At 39.8% G+C, this 20,196-nt stretch overlaps 2 protein-coding genes across 4 annotated transcripts; one reads left to right on the top strand and one right to left on the bottom strand.

The window, feature by feature from the left end:
• Nucleotides 1-153: 153 nt before the first annotated feature.
• aspdh (aspartate dehydrogenase domain containing) lies at nucleotides 154-3,680 on the top strand. Of its 3 annotated transcripts, none has more exons than XM_055005157.1 (8): nucleotides 154-341; nucleotides 425-504; nucleotides 601-745; nucleotides 875-959; nucleotides 1,733-1,882; nucleotides 2,200-2,423; nucleotides 2,571-2,645; nucleotides 3,450-3,680. In XM_055005157.1, the coding sequence occupies exons 1-7, from the start codon at nucleotides 154-156 to the stop codon at nucleotides 2,635-2,637; spliced, it is 939 nt and encodes a 312-aa protein (XP_054861132.1). In that variant the 3' UTR covers nucleotides 2,638-2,645; nucleotides 3,450-3,680. The 3 variants fall into 3 exon arrangements, with proteins under 3 accessions (XP_054861132.1, XP_023121146.2, XP_023121145.2); XM_023265378.3 differs by having other exon boundaries at nucleotides 2,506-2,645; XM_023265377.3 differs by having other exon boundaries at nucleotides 214-341; nucleotides 447-504; nucleotides 2,506-2,645.
• Nucleotides 1,732-18,706, bottom strand: gys1 (glycogen synthase 1 (muscle)). The gene is made up of 16 exons (XM_023265376.3): nucleotides 18,545-18,706; nucleotides 16,518-16,636; nucleotides 16,141-16,322; nucleotides 12,561-12,752; nucleotides 12,195-12,380; nucleotides 11,240-11,384; nucleotides 10,930-11,047; nucleotides 10,648-10,768; nucleotides 10,454-10,560; nucleotides 10,301-10,360; nucleotides 9,799-9,991; nucleotides 6,399-6,525; nucleotides 6,218-6,313; nucleotides 5,950-6,113; nucleotides 5,210-5,290; nucleotides 1,732-5,124 (listed from the first exon to the last, which is right to left on the bottom strand). The coding sequence occupies exons 2-16, from the start codon at nucleotides 16,633-16,635 to the stop codon at nucleotides 4,879-4,881; spliced, it is 2,136 nt and encodes a 711-aa protein (XP_023121144.2). The 5' UTR covers nucleotide 16,636; nucleotides 18,545-18,706; the 3' UTR covers nucleotides 1,732-4,878.
• Between the last annotated feature and the right edge of the window lie 1,490 nt (nucleotides 18,707-20,196).

Raw genomic sequence — 20,196 nt, 5'->3', positions numbered from 1 at the left:
AGGAAATGTTTTGTTGTTGTGTATGTATAGAAGATGTGTCAGCACCTGTAAAGCAATTTCTACCCGTTTCATTTTTTATTTATTTTCTATTTTCTGCTGAAATTTAAGTTGAAGTGGACGGAAGAGGAACCCTAATAGATCCTCAGACCAGCAATGATTAACTCTGGCCTCTCTCAGTCAAACTTTGTACTCTGTTTTCCCATAATTCCTGGGGTTTGTGGTCAGGTTATTAAACTCCATAGAAGGAGACTGGGCTCAGCAGGGCTGCAGGGCTATCAGATAATATCAGCAATAAATGCAGGAAGTGTAACAGTCATCAAGAAGCAATTCAAGGATATCAGGTAGGGTTTAAGGTCATATATAGATATGTGTGTGGGTGTGTGTCAGTGTGTTTTAGTGCTGCAGGTGAATGTTCTTTTATTAGCTTGTTTGCTTGCTTTGCACAGGACATGGCAACCGGCTCTTCCTCCCAAAGGATTGGAGTGGTAGGATATGGACATATAGGTCTGAATTCCCTCTTCCAAACCTCCCACACACAATCTTTGAATTACTGTATATTATTTTCTGACATATGCTTGTGTATGTGTGTGTGTGATTTAGGGCAGTACCTTGTGGAAAAGATCCTCAAAGATGGATCTGCCTTTGGTTTAACGCTGGCTTTTGTCTGGAACAGAAATCCCAACAAGCTCAAGGGTTCAGTTCCTGCTGAGCTCATACTTGGTGATCTGACATCCTTTGCAGACAGGTGCCAGCTCATACACTTACATACCAACATAAACCCACACTGTGTTATCTCAGGACTGCCACTGATATGTTTTAATGTTCCTTAACATCCATTTTAAACTTTAATTACCAAAAAATGTGTGTTTTACAGGCGGTGTGATGTCATTATAGAGGTGTGCCATCCACAGATAGTGAAAGATTTTGGGCTCCGTTTTCTGTCTCAGTCTCATTTTTTGGTGAGATTCTTGTCTGGTTTTCTGCACATTTTATGCACTAAGCCAATTCATAGATTCATATTGAACAGTTTTTATCACATATTCATACAATATGTGCAGTGAAATGCAAAAAATACTGTTCCTCAGGCTGTGCAAAAACAGTAAGTGCTTTACATCGAGCATTAAAATGTTTTTTAAAAAAAAGAAAAAAGAAAACCCGTGTAGAAACATCAAAATTCAAAGAGTAGAAGAACATAAGCTATAAAAGAAATAAAAGTACAGACAAGTGTAGTAAAAAATACTGACACGTTTGAAATTACAAAGTATGTCAAAATGGCACATTGATTTATAGCTTTAATTTGTATAGTTTTAAAAATGGCTACAGTTGGGCATATGTGTGGGCAGCAAAACTGCTAAAAAAACAACAACAAAAAAAAAACATTAACTGACCAGTTTCTGCATATCTGAGAGGCCAGTCAGGCTCAGTAAACCTTTCTGATATTACTGTTGAGAGACTTATAGTTAATAAATAGAGCCTCATATTCAACTTTTAACATTCATCATTTAAGCAAGAAGGAAATGCAATTACAGTAAGTCCATCTTGCATGAAATAAATGCATGCATGGGCTTCTCTAAGTCTTGCTTGAACATACAGTTTCAAATTGTAGCTGTTTTTTAAAGATGCCAGAATGATGACTTAACTGAAATTTAGATTCTCCTCTATTAAAAGTAATTCATGTAATAGAAGGACTTCATGGCATCCTGTTTCATGCATTTGTTTGTCCTCCTCTCAGGTGGGATCTCCCTCGGCCCTCTCTGATCCGGATCTGAACCAGAAGCTGCGTCAGGCTGCTCTGCAGTATGAAAGGACGCTCTACATCCCCAATGGTGCATTATGGGGAGGCCAAGACATCCAGAGGATGAATGACAATGGGAAATTGAAGGTATTGTGGAGTTATAGCGAGGCATGCAGTGGCTCTTGACAGTGTGTAAATTTGTATAATTTGAGTCTCTTCCTTGATGGCAGCAGGGTGAACAGCTGGTGGCCAGAGTGGATCCTGTTTGCCCAGATCTTTTTTTGCTAAACAAACTCAACACAGATTTTGGACTACAAATATGAAGCTGACATTGCTTTTGCTTGAGTAACGTGAGCATACTAGCAGCTGAATGTGGCTCAGTGTTGCTAAATTTGGCCGTGCATGTCTCTGGTGAACTTCTCTGTGCTCTAATTCAACCCTTTTTTCTCTTGGCTTCTTTTCAGGCTTTGTTTATCAGAATGTCCAAGCATCCATCCTGCTTCCGGCTCACAGGAGACGTCCTCAGTGATTGGACAGAGGGAGAGGGCCGGAGAGTTTTATTCAGAGGCTCAGTGGCAGAATTGTGCCCAATTGCGCCAAACAATGTGAACACCATGGCAGCAGCGGCACTGGCAGCGGGAACGCTTGGCTTTGCTGGTGTCCAGGGGGAGATTGTATCAGACACAGCGTGAGTCTCTCCAAAAATCTGACCTCATTCAGCCATTCACGTCTCCTTGTATTATCCAGTTTCACATTCCTTCATGCCGCAGGTTAAGTGATTATCATGTGGTGGAGGTGGAGGTCAGTGGGCCTGATGGTTTCTCGGTGCACACAGTGAGGAGGAATCCAGCCAAACTTGGGGCTGTGACCGGCAACGCGACATACGACTCCTTCTGGAATAGTTTACTCTGTAAGTCTTGCCTGACAGCACTTTCTACTAAAAAGCACCAAGATATTCAATTAAAAGTCCTGCATGTAAAGTTCTACAGAAAGATCTCCCCTGTGGCTCACATTTTAGATTATATAGGACTTCCTTCTTGCGCTATGAAGCAACAAACGCTATTATTTCCACACTTTAAATCTTCTGATGAGGTCAGTATTTATCTGTATAATTTGTAAAAGCAAAACTTATAACTTTAAGTTCACAGCTGCACGAACATTCCTCGACTTAATGCCAAAAATACTTCTGCCTGAAAATGTTGTGCTGCACAAACATGGCCTTTACAGATTCCGGTTTGCTTTACAAATTCACCATACTGTTTGGTAATTCTGTATTTTTTTTTTAGATTTAAATTTACCAATGATATGTGGAGTTTTGTGATGATTTTAAATGGACTGAAGTGCTTCATGGTGGGGTTTTTTTTGACAGAGTTCCCTATAAGGTCCAGTTTAGTTACAACACACTGTCAGTTTAAGCAACTTTGCAAACAACATCCGATATAAAAAACAGTTTTCAGTGCGTTGCTATTACTACTAATTTGAAAAGCTGCAATAGTAAATAGCAGTGGCCTACAAAGTAGCACAAGAAATGTACAAGTACCTCAAATTTATGCATAAGTATATTACTTAAATTTTATGTAACTTTACATCACTACCAAGTACAGAGTGGATTGGAAATAGTTATGCAACACATCTGCTATAATGTAAACTGAAGTGAGATTTTTTTTCTGTCGTAAAAATTCAGATTTAACGTTTATTTTCTTGCTCCTCTCAGTTTGCAAAGGTCACGGGGGTAGAGTTTACTTGTGCTGAAGCAGGCGAGGACGATGGAGGATTTACCTACAAGACGGAAGAACCACTGCAAAACTCCAGATAAATTAGATGGTTTATGGTGGTTATGCTTTGTGGACGATGGCTCACTGCATCAGTGTGTTACTGAGAATGTGAAAACCATACAGACTCTTGGATATGTGTTTCAATAAACTGCATGTGCACAATGAAAGAAGAGACATTATTTGTAAAACACTAACAGGTGTATTTACATCATATATCTGAAATATATATATATATTTCGGCTTTATTATAAGTTCATCAGGTGCAAGATTGTAGCAAATGATACAACTCTTACAGGGAGTAGTGAGTAAACGCCTGGTAAAACCTTTTTCCACATATTAAAGATGTCCTCTAGCTCCTTCTGTAGCACTTTCTCTTAGATCTGCCATCTCAAAAAACATAGATGCCATCTCAGAACACAATCCTGTTTTTTTCCACCTCTTTTCCTTTCACATATAAATACAAGCAAACTGAGGATAAACCATCTCCACACCACACACACAAACACACTGTAGGAGTATGAGGTTGTTCACCAGCAATCATCACTGACACAATAAGGCGCAGAAACGAAATGAAAAACACACACCTGCTGATGCTATTCTCAAAAGGACAGTATTTCTTTTTTCTGATGCTACCTGTGCATGTGTGTGCTCAGCATCTTATTTCCATTCTGGGAAGTTTTGTAGTAAACAAGGCATTAGAAAAAAGAAAGAAAGAAAGAAAGAAAGAAAAAGGCTACAACAAGGTGGACAATTGTGTTTGAAACGCTACATCGTCAATATAAGTGAGACACGAGAACAGATGCTGACAGAGTCTAACGTCTTTACGTGGGACTTCTCACAGGAAAATAAATCTGCTTTAAATGCATTAAGATGACAAGCTGGTAGAAAAGAGGGTTTTGTTGTATTCCCTGCTCTGACCCACCTTTGAATTAAGTATAAAACCCATCTCCAGAAACTCATAATAATCCTGTTAGTTTTTCCAATGCTTTAGACCTATGTTATCCAGTGTTGGTATACTATAAAATCCAGCAATCCTGATTTTTTTTCTCCACATTGAGCTGTCATTTAACCCTTTCTTAGCTGCTACATTTATCCCCTAAAGCATATCACTGGCTGCACTGCTGGTGTAACTGAAACGATGCCGAAACTGACGGATATTTGTAAAAAGTCTGAGGTACACACAGGTCGGGAAGACACTGACAGTGATGCAATTTTTTCACAACATGCCAATATCAAATTCATTGCGTGCATTCACACAACTGCACTCATTTGTAACATTTGCAAGTATACGGATGACTGCAACGACTGCCACAGACGGAGTTTCACTAGTGAGGTGTAGCATGTACTGTATGCGTGTGTGGGTCCATCTTAGTTTTTCTCGCTTGCATCACCATCACTGCTCCCATTGGCTCCGTTGGCAGTGGACAACTTGTTTTTGAACGGCATGGAGTAGGGCTGACGGATGTTCACTCGGTCCTTTTCTGCCTCCAGATCCTCGTCATAGCGCTCGTCTTCGTCATTGTCTTCGGCCTCGCTGTGACGGGGAGAGGAGTGGCGGGACAGAGCCGGAGAGGGTGGCACCGAGGCTGGTCGGGGGTAACGGAAACCTGTAGTCTGAGGACCAGAACGAAAGATTAGAATCTCAAGATGATGAAGCTGAAACAACCTCACTTCCATAAATGCAATAAAGTTAACTCACCGATGTGGGATCATGAGGTTCATACAGGTAGGTGTCAGGAAAGGCTTTAGCCAAGGCCATATGACGGGCAGATATGTAATACTAATGCAGAATAGAAGGGGAAAAAATATGAATTAACTGTGATGTTGTCGCATTAACAAACAAGAAAAGCACTCAGAGAGCACAGCACTCCGCCAAGGCTGCTCAGTTGTTGTATCATTTCCGATGGATGAAATCTTTAACAAAAATGACCTTGCAGTGAGCACAGGCGTGTGATGCATGCGAACATTATGTATGGATACTGAATTGCCTGACATAGGTGTGTAGTCAGCGGCAGGAATTGATGGGACTCCGAAACACCCGCACAATTTAATCAATTGTTCCTTGTATGATTTCCCACAGATAAGTCCCGATAAGTCCACAGCGGTTGATTTGTAGTAGGATCGCAATCATGTGATCATCAGCAGGCAGCTGACATAGTGTTCACTTGTTGTCATAGTTACATTGACGCTGTGCCGCTATCTTGCAATGATACAGAAATGTTTAACAAATCCGTGTATCCAAACTATAAGCCGCATCACTGCCAAAATCTAATCAGCTAGTCCTTGTGTCATTTCTGACCTTCCCTGAAAATTTCATCCAAATCCGTTAGTCTCTTTTTGAGTAATGTTGCTAACAGACATATGTACTCCGATCGTCAAATAACTCTGCCACGTTCCTTGGCGGAGGAACAAGTCCAAGTATGGGATCTGTACTCTCACCCTGCCGAGGTATCTCCAGTCCAAGAGGTCACTCAGGCGCTCGGTCCGGTTCCTTTGGATAATCCGCTGGCGCCGGCTCTGCTTGCAGAACTGGAACAGGAACGAAGTGAGCTGGTTACATGACTCGTCAACCCCCCGGAACCGCCGATCCAGGATGTAAATACCTGCAAAAGGATAAAGGCGTGATGTGCTCATCTTTTTGGAAAACAACTAACATTTTTTGAGAATCGAGGAGAAAATTTAGACAATAGTACGTAAAGACGCGCACCATAGGCTGTTGGGTCTGCTATGTGCTCCTCCATGAAACAGCCGAAGCCCGAAAGGTTGGTAGAGATAGAAGGAATTCCCATGACCGTGCACTCAGCTGATAATGACAAAAACAGTAAAGCCTAATTAAGATTTTTATCCACACATCATGCAGACACAATATCCATATGCGTGATCTCTACCTGGTGTGTAGCCCCAAGGCTCATAGTAAGAGGGGAAGACGCCGAGGTGGCATCCTCTTACAAACTCCTCATAATCCATCGGAAGTAGAGGGGAGGTGGACGACAGGAACTCTGGATGAAAAATAATCTGATGGATGGAGACATTATTCAGTATCACAGACAGATAGACAGTGTGAGGGCAAACAGTGTGAGCAACAAGCTGGATCAGTCCATATAAAATCAAGTAAATCTGACAAATTCAGAACTCAAGAAAGCACCTAAAGTTTTCTAATTACTATTTTTTGTAGCATTTTACAGCCTTAATAAATTCCTACAGTACAGAAGAAAAAGACGTGAACAATACATTTGAACTCTGCTGAAAACTACAACCAAATCAGTTTTATATCCACTTCAGTTCTCACAATCTAAAGCCAAAATTTCATTTTTGTTCTGCACAATTTTGTTTTCCTATAACAAACTTTGAGGATCAATATCATGGGGTTATATCATAATTTCAACATCAAAACTGCACCAATTGAATGTCTATAACACAGACCTAGCAGAAGCCCTAGAAGAAAGCATAATAATTCACAGGAGAAACCTCTGAGAAGGTGCACTTTGGTTCAGCTTTCAAAGGTTAAATCACCATGTGGGATTGGCGGTTGGTCAGAACAGGTTATAGCAAATGAAATATCATATTTTACCATTATTTTAATACCAGGATAGTCTTGTGGACACTATTCATTCTGTGTTAAAATAACTTTATAATACCGACACATTTTAACACTTACAAAATGTAAAACTTGAGACTTATTAACTCCAAGAAATTAAAACCATAATCATTCCTGCTCAGTCATTATCCTACCCTGTAGAAAAGACAAGCGCTGGATACCAAGATTGGACATCATCACTTTTGTTCACAATCTGGTGTTGTAAACAGAGCAACAGAACAAACTGACAGAACAAGAACCAAACACACAGAGTAGAATTTGAAAAACTCTCAAAGAAGCTCTGTATGCTACAAACTTCCTTTTTTCACTGTGATTTGTCCAAACCATTATATAAAACATGTGAACACCAATATTTTTTTTTCTCATTTTCACAACCATAAGCTACATTTGCAAGGATTATAATTAGGACAGGACTTTAACGCGTTAATTTTGATTAATTAATTACAGCCAAAATAACGCGTTAAAACAATTAACGTATTTCATCGCACCTTTCCCAGTTCCCTAATTTGTGGCACAAAGGTAACACTGATGAACACTCCAGCCCAATAGGTGGCGGTAATGAACCTAAATTCTGTCTGCAGCATAAGGTCTACGGTCTGCAGTGAAGAAGATACACAGGGCACACGGAGGTTTGGTGAACAGTGAAGGAAGATGAGACTCATTGTGCTTGTTAGGAGGAAAGTTTTCTTGTAAAAATCTTCCCAATGTCAGCTTGGATAAAAGTGTGATTGTGTGCAAATTGTTCAACAAAGAGTTTTCTGATCACCTCAATGTAAAACATGTTTTTGTTAGCACCAGAGCTACTCCGTTACATTTACTTGAGTAACTTTTCCAAAAAAATGTACTTCTGAGAGTAGTTTTACTCTGCCATACTGTTTACTTTTACTTGAGTAGATTTGTCAAGAAGAAACGGTACTGTTACTCCGTTACACTGGGCTACACTCGACTCGTTACTTTTTTATTTTCCGTACTAGATATGCTGTTTTTTGCCGGAGAGATGCCCCCAGCAGATCTACAACATGACAGTGTTTCACCAATCAGACAAAGCAACAATCATCACGTGACTCCGTTTCACCAGACGTCGCCCTGCAGTCACATGACCACATACGAACTGTGGCAGCATAGCGGCACAAACTATACAAGTAGCAGACATGGAATGAAAGAAACGGGGGCATTTTCGAGACGTTTGATCGTGCTTTGAAGTCCGATAAAATTAGCATAGCATTAGCATGGATATCTCCGTCTTCGGCTTTTGTCTTCTGTTTACTAACACGGCCGAAGTGAAGTGTGATGTCACGCTCGGTAGCCCCGCGCGATACATCGTATTTGTTTCAAAAGCTTTATGTTGTGAAACACTGAGATTTGGAAATTTGTGTTTCTTGTGCCTTGTCATTTTGTAAAGATGTTATTAATTTCTGCTATTTTTTAAATTTTATTATTTCGAAATACCATAATTTGCACATTATTTTACATTTTTGTCTGTCTGATCACATCATTACAAAAAAATAAATCGGACATTACAATCAAACAGTTACTCAGTACTTGATTAGTCTTTTCACCAAATACTTTTTAACTCTTACTTGAGTAATTTTTTGGATGACTACGTTTTACTTCTACTTGGGTGATATTATTTTGAAGTAAGGTTACTCTTACTTGAGTACAAGTTTTGGCTACTCTACCCACCTCTGCCAGAAACTATGAAAACAGAATGAATCTGTGGATTTTCAACTTTCTGAAGGTCCTCGAACTACTTATGCTTATGTTATGTGCCATACAATGGGAAAAAAAACAACTAAAGCCAGGCTTTAAATCATCCAAATCACTTTTTTCTATATGTCCCATTTTAAAATTGTATTAATTTTATAAATTTTAAATTATAAACACGTTTATTCATTGATTCAACTGTCAACCAAAATTTATTTGAATTGAAAATAATTGTGTCAAATATTGTTGTTTGACAAAAATGCGATTATTGCAATTAAATAATTACAAAGCCTGTAATTAATTAGATTAATTTTTTTAATTGCGTCCCACCACTAATTATAATATAACTATATTAGAAAATAGTTTTGTCACAGAAAGAATCATGGCTGGAAGATGAGCCTAGTGTCAACATGCAAGTGAAAATAAGACCATTTTATATGTTGTAACTTGTTTTAATAAAACAACTGAATGAAATGAATTTGGCTGCAATTATTAACAGAGCTCAAATGTGACTTTTTGTTATGACCTTTATATAAGCAGTTGAGTCCTCAAAAACTGTGGAGAAAATAACGTACAGGAAAAATGTACTTCGAGGGCCTTTAACACTGAAGATTTTTACAGCATGATGAAAGTTATTGTGCAACAAAAATTAGCAGATTCTTTCAGGTTTAGGTGGGAAGCACTGATCAATTATTAACGGAATGACCCAGCTGCACTTCAAACAACAACATGATGCATTTTGCAAGTCACCCAATGGACTGATAGGTGCAGCAGACCCATGAGTCATGGAGACTCCTCCAGTTCCTGCCCAAATAAACATTTTACATAGTATTACCTATGTATAGCTATAATAACTACTGTCACACAACGAGTGTTAAAAAACATGAATACAACCTGACTGATTAATAAAATCACCACCAAAAAGCAAGAAGACATTTTCAGTGGAGTGAGGGCCAGAATTTTTAGTAGTTTCTCCCATTACCTACCTTGACTCTGTCCGCGGAGCTGTTGAAAAGGCCGATGCGGCGGACGCAGTTGAGAATTGGGTCGCTGCTGTCCTCCAGCATGTTGTGGGTACAGATTGGAGGCTGGCACTGTCTCTGAGTCGCAAAGATGGCACGCTTCATGATGGTGAAATCCTCTTTGTCCAGCATCTTCGACACATCTGGCAGCTGTCCACTAAAAAAAAGAGTTAAAGGTGAAAAGAAGCGTTTACAGTTGGAGGCTTGATCTGCTGGAATCTTCCATGCAAGTTGTGTGCTTGTGCCCCTATCAAAAACAAGAATATTAGGTTTTAAATAGCATGTCTGCATAGAATTTGAAGCTAACTATATCCAGCTGAAAGGGAAAACCTCTGTATTTTGCTTGTTAACAGTAAATTTTTATGAGGCAGGTCATTCTTGCTGGCTTTCTATTTGATGGAGATAAAAGACATGTCAGTCCACATCTTACAGATTCCATGAGGTAAACTGAAAAAGGACAGCTTACACTAGAAGAGACTCATAGAGTTTCTTTCCGAAGCGTTCCTTCACAGTCTGAGCTGTATCCCTGTCAAGCAGAACATTAAAGACAAGTTAAACCACTTTTCCATTTTAAAAGTGTTTAAAAGTGATTTAGATGCTCCGTTTTGTGAAACCTCACCAGAGCTGCTTCCTGACTGCTTGGCCCTTCAGCGTCTCCACGTTGAAGTTGTTTGTCCGAGCAGGCATGATGAAGAATGCAATGACCGTCACATCGCTGTGGTTGACCTGTGACAGATCCAGAAATACTGAGTTTTTGCACCCAACATTCCCCACGTCCTCCTCCAATCTGCGGACACAGCTTCACACACTTACTCTCAGCAGATAGTTGAGTCTGGCTAAAGCCTCCAAGAAGAGGTCGGCTCCTTTGTTGGAGAATTCGTACCTTCCAGCTATGAAAAGGAACAAGCACTTGTCCAGGTTGAAGTCAAGATGCCTGAAAGTCAAAACAATGACTGCGTTGAGCATAAAAACTTACAATGCACACATTCTGTCAACATCTTTTTTTTGTTTTTCAAAATTTTACTGTATTCTTGCTCTTCTGACTGAATTATTAAAGTTTTGATGGTGTTGCGATGTCGTGTTGTTTGTTCTGACCCGTAGAAGTGTCCCCTGACGAACTCCTGGATCCGATTTTTGCTCTGAGCGTGGAGATTTTGAAACTCATGCACGGCTGAGAACTTTTTCACGTTGAGACCATTGGGAGTGACAACGTCTGTGTGCAGTGAGGAGAGATCGAGGGGGTTGAATCAAAAACAGAGGCACAGAAGAGACAGAAATCAGTTCAACTTTGGAAACTCTACACTGAAAGCAGTGAAGAAGCACACTGACTGACGATGATCGATTCCAGTGACCATCGGGGATATTTTCTGAGTGCAACATCATACATGAATTCACCTCCACACACCTGGTTTCCTCTTGAGCAGGTGTTCTGCCTCAATGGCTGTAATTTGTGACACTGTGGTAAAGACGTGGGCACAGTGTGCAGCCGCTCGCTCCAGACAGTAGCGATGGTAGATCTGTCTGTCGCCGGCTTCCTTATCCACATTAAACTGCCACGACGAGATGGAAACAGGACAGACAGAGTGTGGAATAATCAACAACAATACTCCATTACTATGCAAATAATAAAATCTGTCTGATTATGTGCCTTGTGTGAATCAAATCAACAACTGCCTTTGTAACAAAAAAAGCACTCAGAGAGCGCAGTACTCCGCCAAGGCTGTTCCTTCCCCCATATGGCATTGTCAGAAAGGCGGCATTTTATTTTTTTTTGAGATGCAGCATTTTTTTTATTAGTGATTTAGATGATCAGAAATCACGGCAACATAGAATGTACCCATTTAACATAGATGCACTCACAAACAAAATGGCCTTGCGCTGAGCACAGGCGCGTGTTATGCATGTATACGTTATGTATAGATACCAAATCACGTGACCTTAAATATGTAGTGGGCGGCAGGAATTGATGGGACTCGGAAACACCCCTACAATTTAATCAATTGTTCCTTGTATCATTTCTGACAGATAAGTCCCAATATATTCGCCTGCTGATGTAGCGTTCACTTGTTGTCATAGTTACAGTTACGCTGTGCTGCTATTTTGCAATGACCCAGAAATCTTTAACAAATCCGTGGATCTAGACTATAAGCCGCATCACTGCCAAAATCTAATCAGTTGGTTCTTGTGTCATTTCTGACCTTCCCTGAAAATTTAATTGAAATCTGTTAGTCCGTTTTTGAGTAATGCTGCAAACAGACAAACAGACGGACTAACCAATGGAGATCGCTACATAACTTCGCCGCGTTCCTTGGCGGAGTAATAAAAATCTAAGTGTAGACAGACTCAAAAAACACACATACCTCTGCAAGGTTGTTATAGAAATCCACATTTCCGGCACACAGGTAGCGTCCCAGCAGTGTGGCATGGGTGGTGAAGATGGTTGCAACAGGCAGCTGTCTGTGTCGACACAACACCAGGCCCAGACCGGCCAACCACTCGTGGAAATGGGCGACAACATATGGAGGCTCCTCGCTCTGGGCGACATACTGTAGGATTAAAAAGTTCAAACTGTGCATGTTTTCTACAGTTTTGTATTTATTTTGCTTTTTAATTGTAAGATCCATTCACACTGTGTACAGATATGCAGATAATCATTTTTCTTTCTGCACATGAATTTCCAAATCCCAACAGTCTCAGCTCTGTGACACATAGTTTTTGCTGCTGACCTCTCCAAGAAGCCAAGCTGTCAGGAAGCCAAACAATACGGCATCGTTGGCCTCACGGTCGAACCAGGGCACGCCGATGTCACAGAGCTCCCACAGCTCGCTCTTCCAGCGGTCCAGGGACCAGGCAGTGAAGGCAACGTCGATTAGAACAACATAAGGACTGCCCTCAATCAGCCAGCGGCCAAAGTAGACCTGCAGTGACATAGAGAAGATATTTTTCTTTTTTTAATTATCACTTGAATTATATTTAGTGAGAAACATTAAAGGAGAAACAGCTGAATACTAACCCCCAGTTTTTATTTTACTTTTACATACATAAAAATAATAATAAATAAAAATAACTTGATTTGTATAACACTGAAAACCAAGATAAGCTAAGTAAAGCTCAGATAACATAATCTACACTAAGCTAAGATGAGATATTATAAGATAGGGCAAGTTTTATCGACCCCTCCCTCAAAAAAGTACAATTCTGAAAATGTTCACATTTGAGGAATTATCTTTTTACGAAACATCATAAACAACTTGAAATTTCTTAAGAAAAAATAAATTTAATTTCAATAACATTATGCCTCAGTTTATCATTTACACATTACAACTTACAGATCACAGTGTATCTACAAAAGCACAAAAGATTCAGTTTCAGGTATCCGGAACTGAACTATAGTATTTTACTTTATGATCAACACAAGTTAGACAAAAAAAAGACAAAAAACAACAAAAACAAGACAAAATATTACAAAAATGAGACAAAATGACAAAAAAATGAGACAAACCACACAAAACATAACAAAAAAGGACACAAAAAGTTAGACAAAAAAGATACAAAGCGGCAAAAAAAATGTACAAACGAGACAAAAAAACGACACAAAACGTAAAAAATGGTAAACAAAACAACAAAAATACAAGTCAGACAAAAAAAGACAAAAAAACAACAGAAACAAGACAAAATATTAGAAAAATGAGACATAAAATGAGAAAAATGAGACAAACAACAAAAATGAGAAGCACAGAAACAAGACAAGAAAAATGACACAAAACGAAAAAAGAACAATGAGCAATCTAGTATTTTACTTTATAAACAAAACAACTTATCATGGTCTAGAAATTATTTTAAATGTATTGTTTTATGAATTTAGAATTTGCAGTTAATGTGTTCTCTGTAATGTTTACACTTTACATAGTTGTGCTGTGGGCTGGATTGGACCCTCTGGGGAGCCGGCTTTGGCCCATGGGCTGCATATTTGACACCCCTGCCCTATGTGGTTATTTATGGTGTGATTCTACCTGTGTAATTTAAATAGTAGGAATTAAAAGCTTACAAAAATATTATGAAATATTACTTTACATATCTCAAATACATATAACTGATTACAATACATATAGGAGTACTGTCAGATTAAACATGACAGAGTTTCTCTTGTGGACACATAATCACATATACGATAAGATGCTGTTATCAATATACATTAAAATACAGCAAATTTAAAATATAACTAAATTGGAAATGACTAGCTAAACTACTGGACCTAAATGTCTTTTCCAAAAAACTGAATTTCAGCTCCTCTAACTTTGTTCTGGCCTGTCATGCGTGATTCAAGGTAAACCCAAAATGGCTGCACCGTCCCTTCAAAATAGCTCCACTACTACTCCTATCCTTGACCTGCAGTTCCTCACAGAGTGACACAGCAAAAAGCATTGGAGGTATCAGTAATCTATTTCTGGAGTGGGTCTGTGTGCGAGAGCAAGAGACAGCCGGACACCGATATGACCCCTAACCTTTGTGGGGAAATGTCACTGGGTTTCAGAGCTGTGGTCAAGGCCAGAAAGAGGTGCTGGGGATCTCTATTGGAGCACAAACTCACAATTCTCCCTTCATAATGACTCCAACTATGGTGAGATGAATGTATACACACGTGGACAAAATTGTTGAAACCCCCGGTTAATAGAAGAAAAATCCACAATGGTCACAGAAATAATTAGAATCTGACAAAAGTAATAATAAATGAAAATTCTATGAAAATTAACCATTGAAAATCAGACATTTCTTTTGAACTGTGGTTCAACAGAATTATTAAAAAAAAATAAACTCATGAAACAGGCCTGGACAAAAATTATGGTACCTCTAGAAAAGACTGAAAATAATGTGACCATAGGGACATGTTCAATCAAGGTGTGTCCTCTAATTAGCATCACAGGTGTCTACAAACTTGTAATCAGTCAGTCGTCCTATTTATAGGGTTACAGTAGTCACTGTGCTGTTTGGTGACATGGTGTGTACCACACTAAACATGGACCAGAGGAAGCCAAGGAGAGAGTTGTCTCAGGAGATTAGAAAGAAAATTACAGACGAGCATGTTAAAGGTAAAGGCTATAAGACCATCTCCAAGCAGCTTGATGTTCCTGTGACTACAGTTGCACATATTATTCAGAAATTTAAGATCCATGGGACTGTAGCCAACCTCCCTGGATGTGGAAAATTGATGACAAATGGAAGAGATGGATAATAGGAATGGTAACAAAAGAGCCCAGAACAACTTCTAAAGACATTAAAGGTGAACTCCAAGGTCAAGATACATCAGTGTCAGATCACACCATCCGTCGTTGTTTGAGCCAAAGTGGACTTGATGGGAGACGACCAAGGAGGACACCATTGTTGAAAACAAATCATAAAAAGCCAGAATGGAATTTGCCAAACTGCATGTTGACAAGTCACAAAGCTTCTGGGAGAATGTCCTATGGACAGACGAGACAAAACTGGAACTTTTTGGCACATCAGCTCTATGTTCACAGATGCAAAAATGAAGCATATGAAGAAAAGAACACTGTCCCTACTGTGGAACATGGAGGAGGTTCTGTTATGTTCTGGGGCTGCTTTGCTGCATCTGACACAGGGTGTCTTGAATCTGTGCAGGTACAATGAAATCTCATGACTATCAAGGTATTCTAGAGAGAAATGTGCTGCCCAGTGTCAGAAAGCTTGGTCTCAGTCGCAGGTCATGGGTCTTGCAACAGGATAATGAGCCAAAACACACAGCTAAAAACAGCCAAGAATGGCTAAGAGGAAAACATTGGACTGTTCTGAAGTGGCCTTCTATGAGCCCTGATCTAAATCCTATTGAACATCTGTGGAAGGAGCTGAAACATGCCGTCTGGAGAAGGAACCCTTCAAACCTGAGACAACTGGAGCAGTCTGCTGATGAGGAGTGGACCAGAATACCTGCTGAGAGGTGCAGAAGTCTCATTGACAGTTACACAAATGGTTTGATTGCAGTGATTGCAACAAAAGGTTGTGCAACAAAATATTAAGGTTACCATAATTTTTGTCCAGGCCTGTTTCATGAGTTTATTTTTTAAAATAACTCTGATAAACCACAGTTTAAAAGCAATGTCTGATTTTCATTGGTTAATTTTCATAGAATTTTTATTTATTATTACTTTTTTCATATTCAAATTATTTCTGTGACCATTGTGGGTTTTTCTTTCATTAACCAAGGGCTACCAACAATTTTGTCCACGTGTGTATATTCAACTTGGAGGTGGCTGTGCGTGTGTGTTTACTGTGTATGTGTGATAGTACCTTACAGCCACTGGCGTTCATCTTGTCAATGGTTCGCTTTAGCACGGGGTTGGTGGGCTCGATCAGCTCCACCTGAGTGCGCACATTGCTCTCCACGTAGGGACCCACCAGGAAATAGTTCTCCCCCCATTCCTCCGCGGTCAGACGGGCTTTGGTCTGGATGACGGTGTAGATGCCTCCAACTTCACATGTGCAGCAAACATGCCACACAAAGTCGAGACAAAGATATCATGTGATCCAAGCTGATTTATATATACATATGCGACAGACCACTTTTAGAAATTAGAGAGTAATTTTAAAAAGGAAAACCACATTAAAACATTTCTATGCTCTTTACCTACTTTCAAAAACTTTTAAGTAACATGCCAAACACTTGCCTTTGTTCGCGACCTCCCAGGCAATTTCAAAAAGAACAGCATCCTCCAAATCAAACTCCTCGTCCCACTCCTCCAGCCCCGACAGGGATGTGACAGACAGGCTGCGAGCCAGCGGCATTCTGGGTAAATATAGTTGGAACACCTTACAACTACACGTACACAAACTTGGCTGTCATGCGATGAATGTACACTACTGTTCAAAAGTTTGGGGTCACTTAGAAATATCCTTATTTATAAAAGAAGAGTCCTTTTTTCAATGAAAATGACATTAAATTAATCAGAAATACAGTCTAGACATTGTTGATGTGGTAAATTACTATTCTAGTAGGAAACAATGGATTTTTAATGGAATATCAGGGGTACAGAGACCCATTTCAGCAACCATCACTCCTGTGTTCTAATGCAACATTGTGGTAGCTAATGGTGTTGAAAGGCTAATTGATGATTAGTAAACCCTCGTGCGATTATGAATAAAAGTGTGAGTTTTCATGGAAAACATTAAATTCCCTGGTTGACCCCAAACTTTTGAAAGTAGTGTCTTTGCCAAAAACTCTGACGTTAAGAAACAAAGGCACTTTGTTTAAGACTTCTATCCAGAACACTGATTTTAGACATATACTGAAGGATTTTAAGTATCAGCTGGAGTTACTTTAAATAACAGCACCAGGTTAGCCTCAAGTATAACTGACACAGTTTGAAAAATGAAACACCCTCTTGACCAACTTTTAATCCAACATCAAGGAGCCACACACACCTTATTTCATAATTCCTGTTGCGTCACACAACTGTGATGTAAACACAACCTTTCTCAATTATCTTACGATGCCTCTGATCCCGGAAATAAATGATTCACACATTTTAATTTCTTTGGTAACTTAGTAAGCTTAAAATTTAGCTGTTGTCGAGGGAGTCGCTGCTAAATAAACATAGTGAAGTGTTGAGTAATAAAACTAAAAGTGTGCAGCATGTGTGTTTGCAGTATTTGCTCTCTGTACCATCTTAGATAACCTTCTTCTGGCTTCCCTCCAGTATGGCTACATAACACACACATGCACAATAATGTATATATACCCAGCTATATTTGTTTTATTTACAACAACTACACCACTGTGAGGGCCACTGAGACATTTATAAAGCACAGGGGTGCATTATTCCAGCCTGAGTGTGCGAATGAAAATACAACTTGTGTTCAGTTCCTGCTTGTAGAAATGATGAAACCTCTTGAACAGACAAGGGAGTGGCGTGAGAAAAGATGCAGAGGTGTAGGAAGGCACGGATCAGATATTAACTTGCTCCCACTGGGGCACATGTTGCTCCTGTGAAATGTTGGAATCAGGAAAAACTACAAAAATGAAGTAGTGCACCCCCAAGATTCCATCCATTCATCAACCCTGTCCACAACTACACATAAGTGTTTGCAGTGCACATGAAGGTGGTTTGATTTGAGGCCCAGATAAACCTGCACACCATTCTGATCCTTCTTGTGCATGAAATACCTCAGATTCTGTATTTCTACGATTTTTATAGTTAGATATCTGGACAAGCCTCCTCTTGTATGAAGCAGAGTTATAATGTGAATCTGACATAAATTCAAATTTTCTTTGGGGACCCTCAAGCTTTCTGTTTGTATCAATCTACTTCACTTTGAGGATGGAGCTAACGAAATCCTCACACTAACCAGTTTTAACAGTAATGATCATCTTGACATCGCTCACGTCCCTTCAACGTATAATGTAGTTATTGTCCTGCAGGCCTGCAGCTCTGTGGACTGACAGGAATAGACGCTCGTGTCCACAGACTGCAGGCAGCTTTATAAATCCAGCGGCTCTATGGTGAACATGCTGCTGCTGCTTTCTCCATCGTCTCTGTTTCTCTTGAGTTTCGAGGCGAACGTGACATGAAGCAGCTACTGCAACACAGCTGCGGAAACGCGCCTGGGACACCGCGTCCGGACGCGCAGCAGCTAGATGCGCAAAAGTATTCAAGTATTATGATGGTGGGAGAACAAAACAGAGACGTCTACTCACACTCCGGCGTTGTCCTAACTTCACGGAGATGAACCAGGCATTGACAGCTGTCGCAGTCAGTCCATTAAAAAGGAAAACATCAGAGAGCCAGCAGAAGGGGGGCGGGGGCTTCACTTAAATGTCAGCGATTCACGTTGGTTTCGTGCGCTCCGTGCCGTGCGGAGGGACGGGGCGGTCCTGGCCCAGAATGCAGGAAGAAGGCTGCTTGGTGTGAGGTTTCTGCTGTCATATTATTCATGAGCTTCACTCCTATTGGCCTCAGTCTCTTCTCTGCGTCCGCCTCTGTGCACAACGTGACGGGAACTGGGAGTTTTCCTCAGTGGAGAGACGCGATTGGCTGAGGAAAGGTTAAAGAGCGCTGCGGTGGTTGGTGAATTATCATTTCATCCATACAAAACAGGGGAGTCATGGGCAACCGGGCAAGTTTTCTTTTTTTTTTTTACTGTGAGGAGGCAGAAGAGCAGGAGTTATTTATAAGGTCTAAGGATCAGGGTTGAAAATACAACGTGACCAGTGACATTAAGACTTAACCCTCTACATATCTCTGTGATCTGTACTATATTAACCTATAGAGATATTTTCCACTGGTTGCCATTTGTCTGTATCCAAACCCCTGATCTTTACCTCTGAGGTGTACTGTAACCTCTGGCCTTAGATCCCAGCATTATCCTCTAATCTGTGACCTCTGTGTCTGAAGGAGGTGACAGAAAACAACAGCTTTCAGGGATAACAAAAACAAGCACACTGTGAGCATACAGATTCATACAAAAGGCATCTCTGTTTTCATATTGCCTTACTATCTCGGGTTTCTAAGATATTGACACCTAATCATAGGATAGGCTCATAAATTCCTTTTATTCAACTCTTAACTGAGTGAAGTATCATGATTCTATCAATTAAACACATGTAAACAGTGAGAATTTGCTGTCAGGTAAACCTTTCACAAGGACAGAAGCTTCCAAAATGGTACTTTTACCAAAGAACAACACATCCTGAGACCCAGAATACTTGACTGGAGAATGGCGAGGATGAGATGAGGGGCAGGGAAACAAAACTCCACTGTTCATTTTTGCCTTGTCTGACCAAAAAAAAACCAAAAAAAAAAAAAAAAAAACCATTATTCACTTGAGTATCACACATGGCAATGGAAGAAACATAATGTTTACTTTTAAAAAAACAAAAAAACAAAAACTTTTTTCTACAGTATATCAAAATCAGATACATCTCACGTTTGTAATGTGGAGGTTTTTACCCAGAGCAGAAATCTTGCTGAAAAAACATGTGACCTATTAAAATCCAATGACTTATAAATGAATTAAAATTAATACGTTCATCATTTATGCTAATAGGTGTCACATGCACATTTAGAGAGGTTATGTCTCCAAACAGAAGTCACAATATAGAAGACAAATTGGCACCAGAAAAGGAACAAATAGGTGACAAATATGTGTGTAGAAATACAGCAAAATGCAGGAAATCAAGAGTTTGATGCTCTAAATATCCTGAAGCTGAAACCCCAGGTCCAAAAAATAAATGTACAGTTTTTGCATTTAAGGATTTGAGGACCATCAAATTTGTAATGTTTTTGCTGAAAAATAACTTAAGCTGGCTGCACAGTGGTGAGGTGGTTAGCACTTTTGCCTTGCAGCTAG

Source organism: Amphiprion ocellaris, chromosome 19 (assembly GCF_022539595.1).
Source record: "Amphiprion ocellaris isolate individual 3 ecotype Okinawa chromosome 19, ASM2253959v1, whole genome shotgun sequence".
In the NCBI taxonomy this organism is placed as follows: Eukaryota; Metazoa; Chordata; class Actinopteri; family Pomacentridae; genus Amphiprion; species Amphiprion ocellaris.
This window is presented reverse-complemented; position numbering and strand designations above follow the sequence as displayed.

Excerpts from the sequence above, each read along its gene's own strand:
- gys1 (XM_023265376.3), bottom strand. The coding sequence starts at position 16,635 with ATGCCGCTGGCTCGCAGCCTGTCTGTCACATCCCTGTCGGGGCTGGAG. Across the intron at positions 10,361-10,453 it reads GCAGTCAGGAAGCAGCTCTG|GGATACAGCTCAGACTGTGA; the intron begins GTGAGGTTTCAC and ends TCTGCTTGACAG. Across the intron at positions 6,314-6,398 it reads GCCTTGGGGCTACACACCAG|CTGAGTGCACGGTCATGGGA; the intron begins GTAGAGATCACG and ends TGTCATTATCAG.
- aspdh (XM_023265378.3), top strand. The coding sequence starts at position 154 with ATGATTAACTCTGGCCTCTCTCAGTCAAACTTTGTACTCTGTTTTCCC. Across the intron at positions 505-600 it reads GGTAGGATATGGACATATAG|GGCAGTACCTTGTGGAAAAG; the intron begins GTCTGAATTCCC and ends TGTGTGATTTAG. Across the intron at positions 2,646-3,449 it reads CTTCTGGAATAGTTTACTCT|TTTGCAAAGGTCACGGGGGT; the intron begins GTAAGTCTTGCC and ends TGCTCCTCTCAG.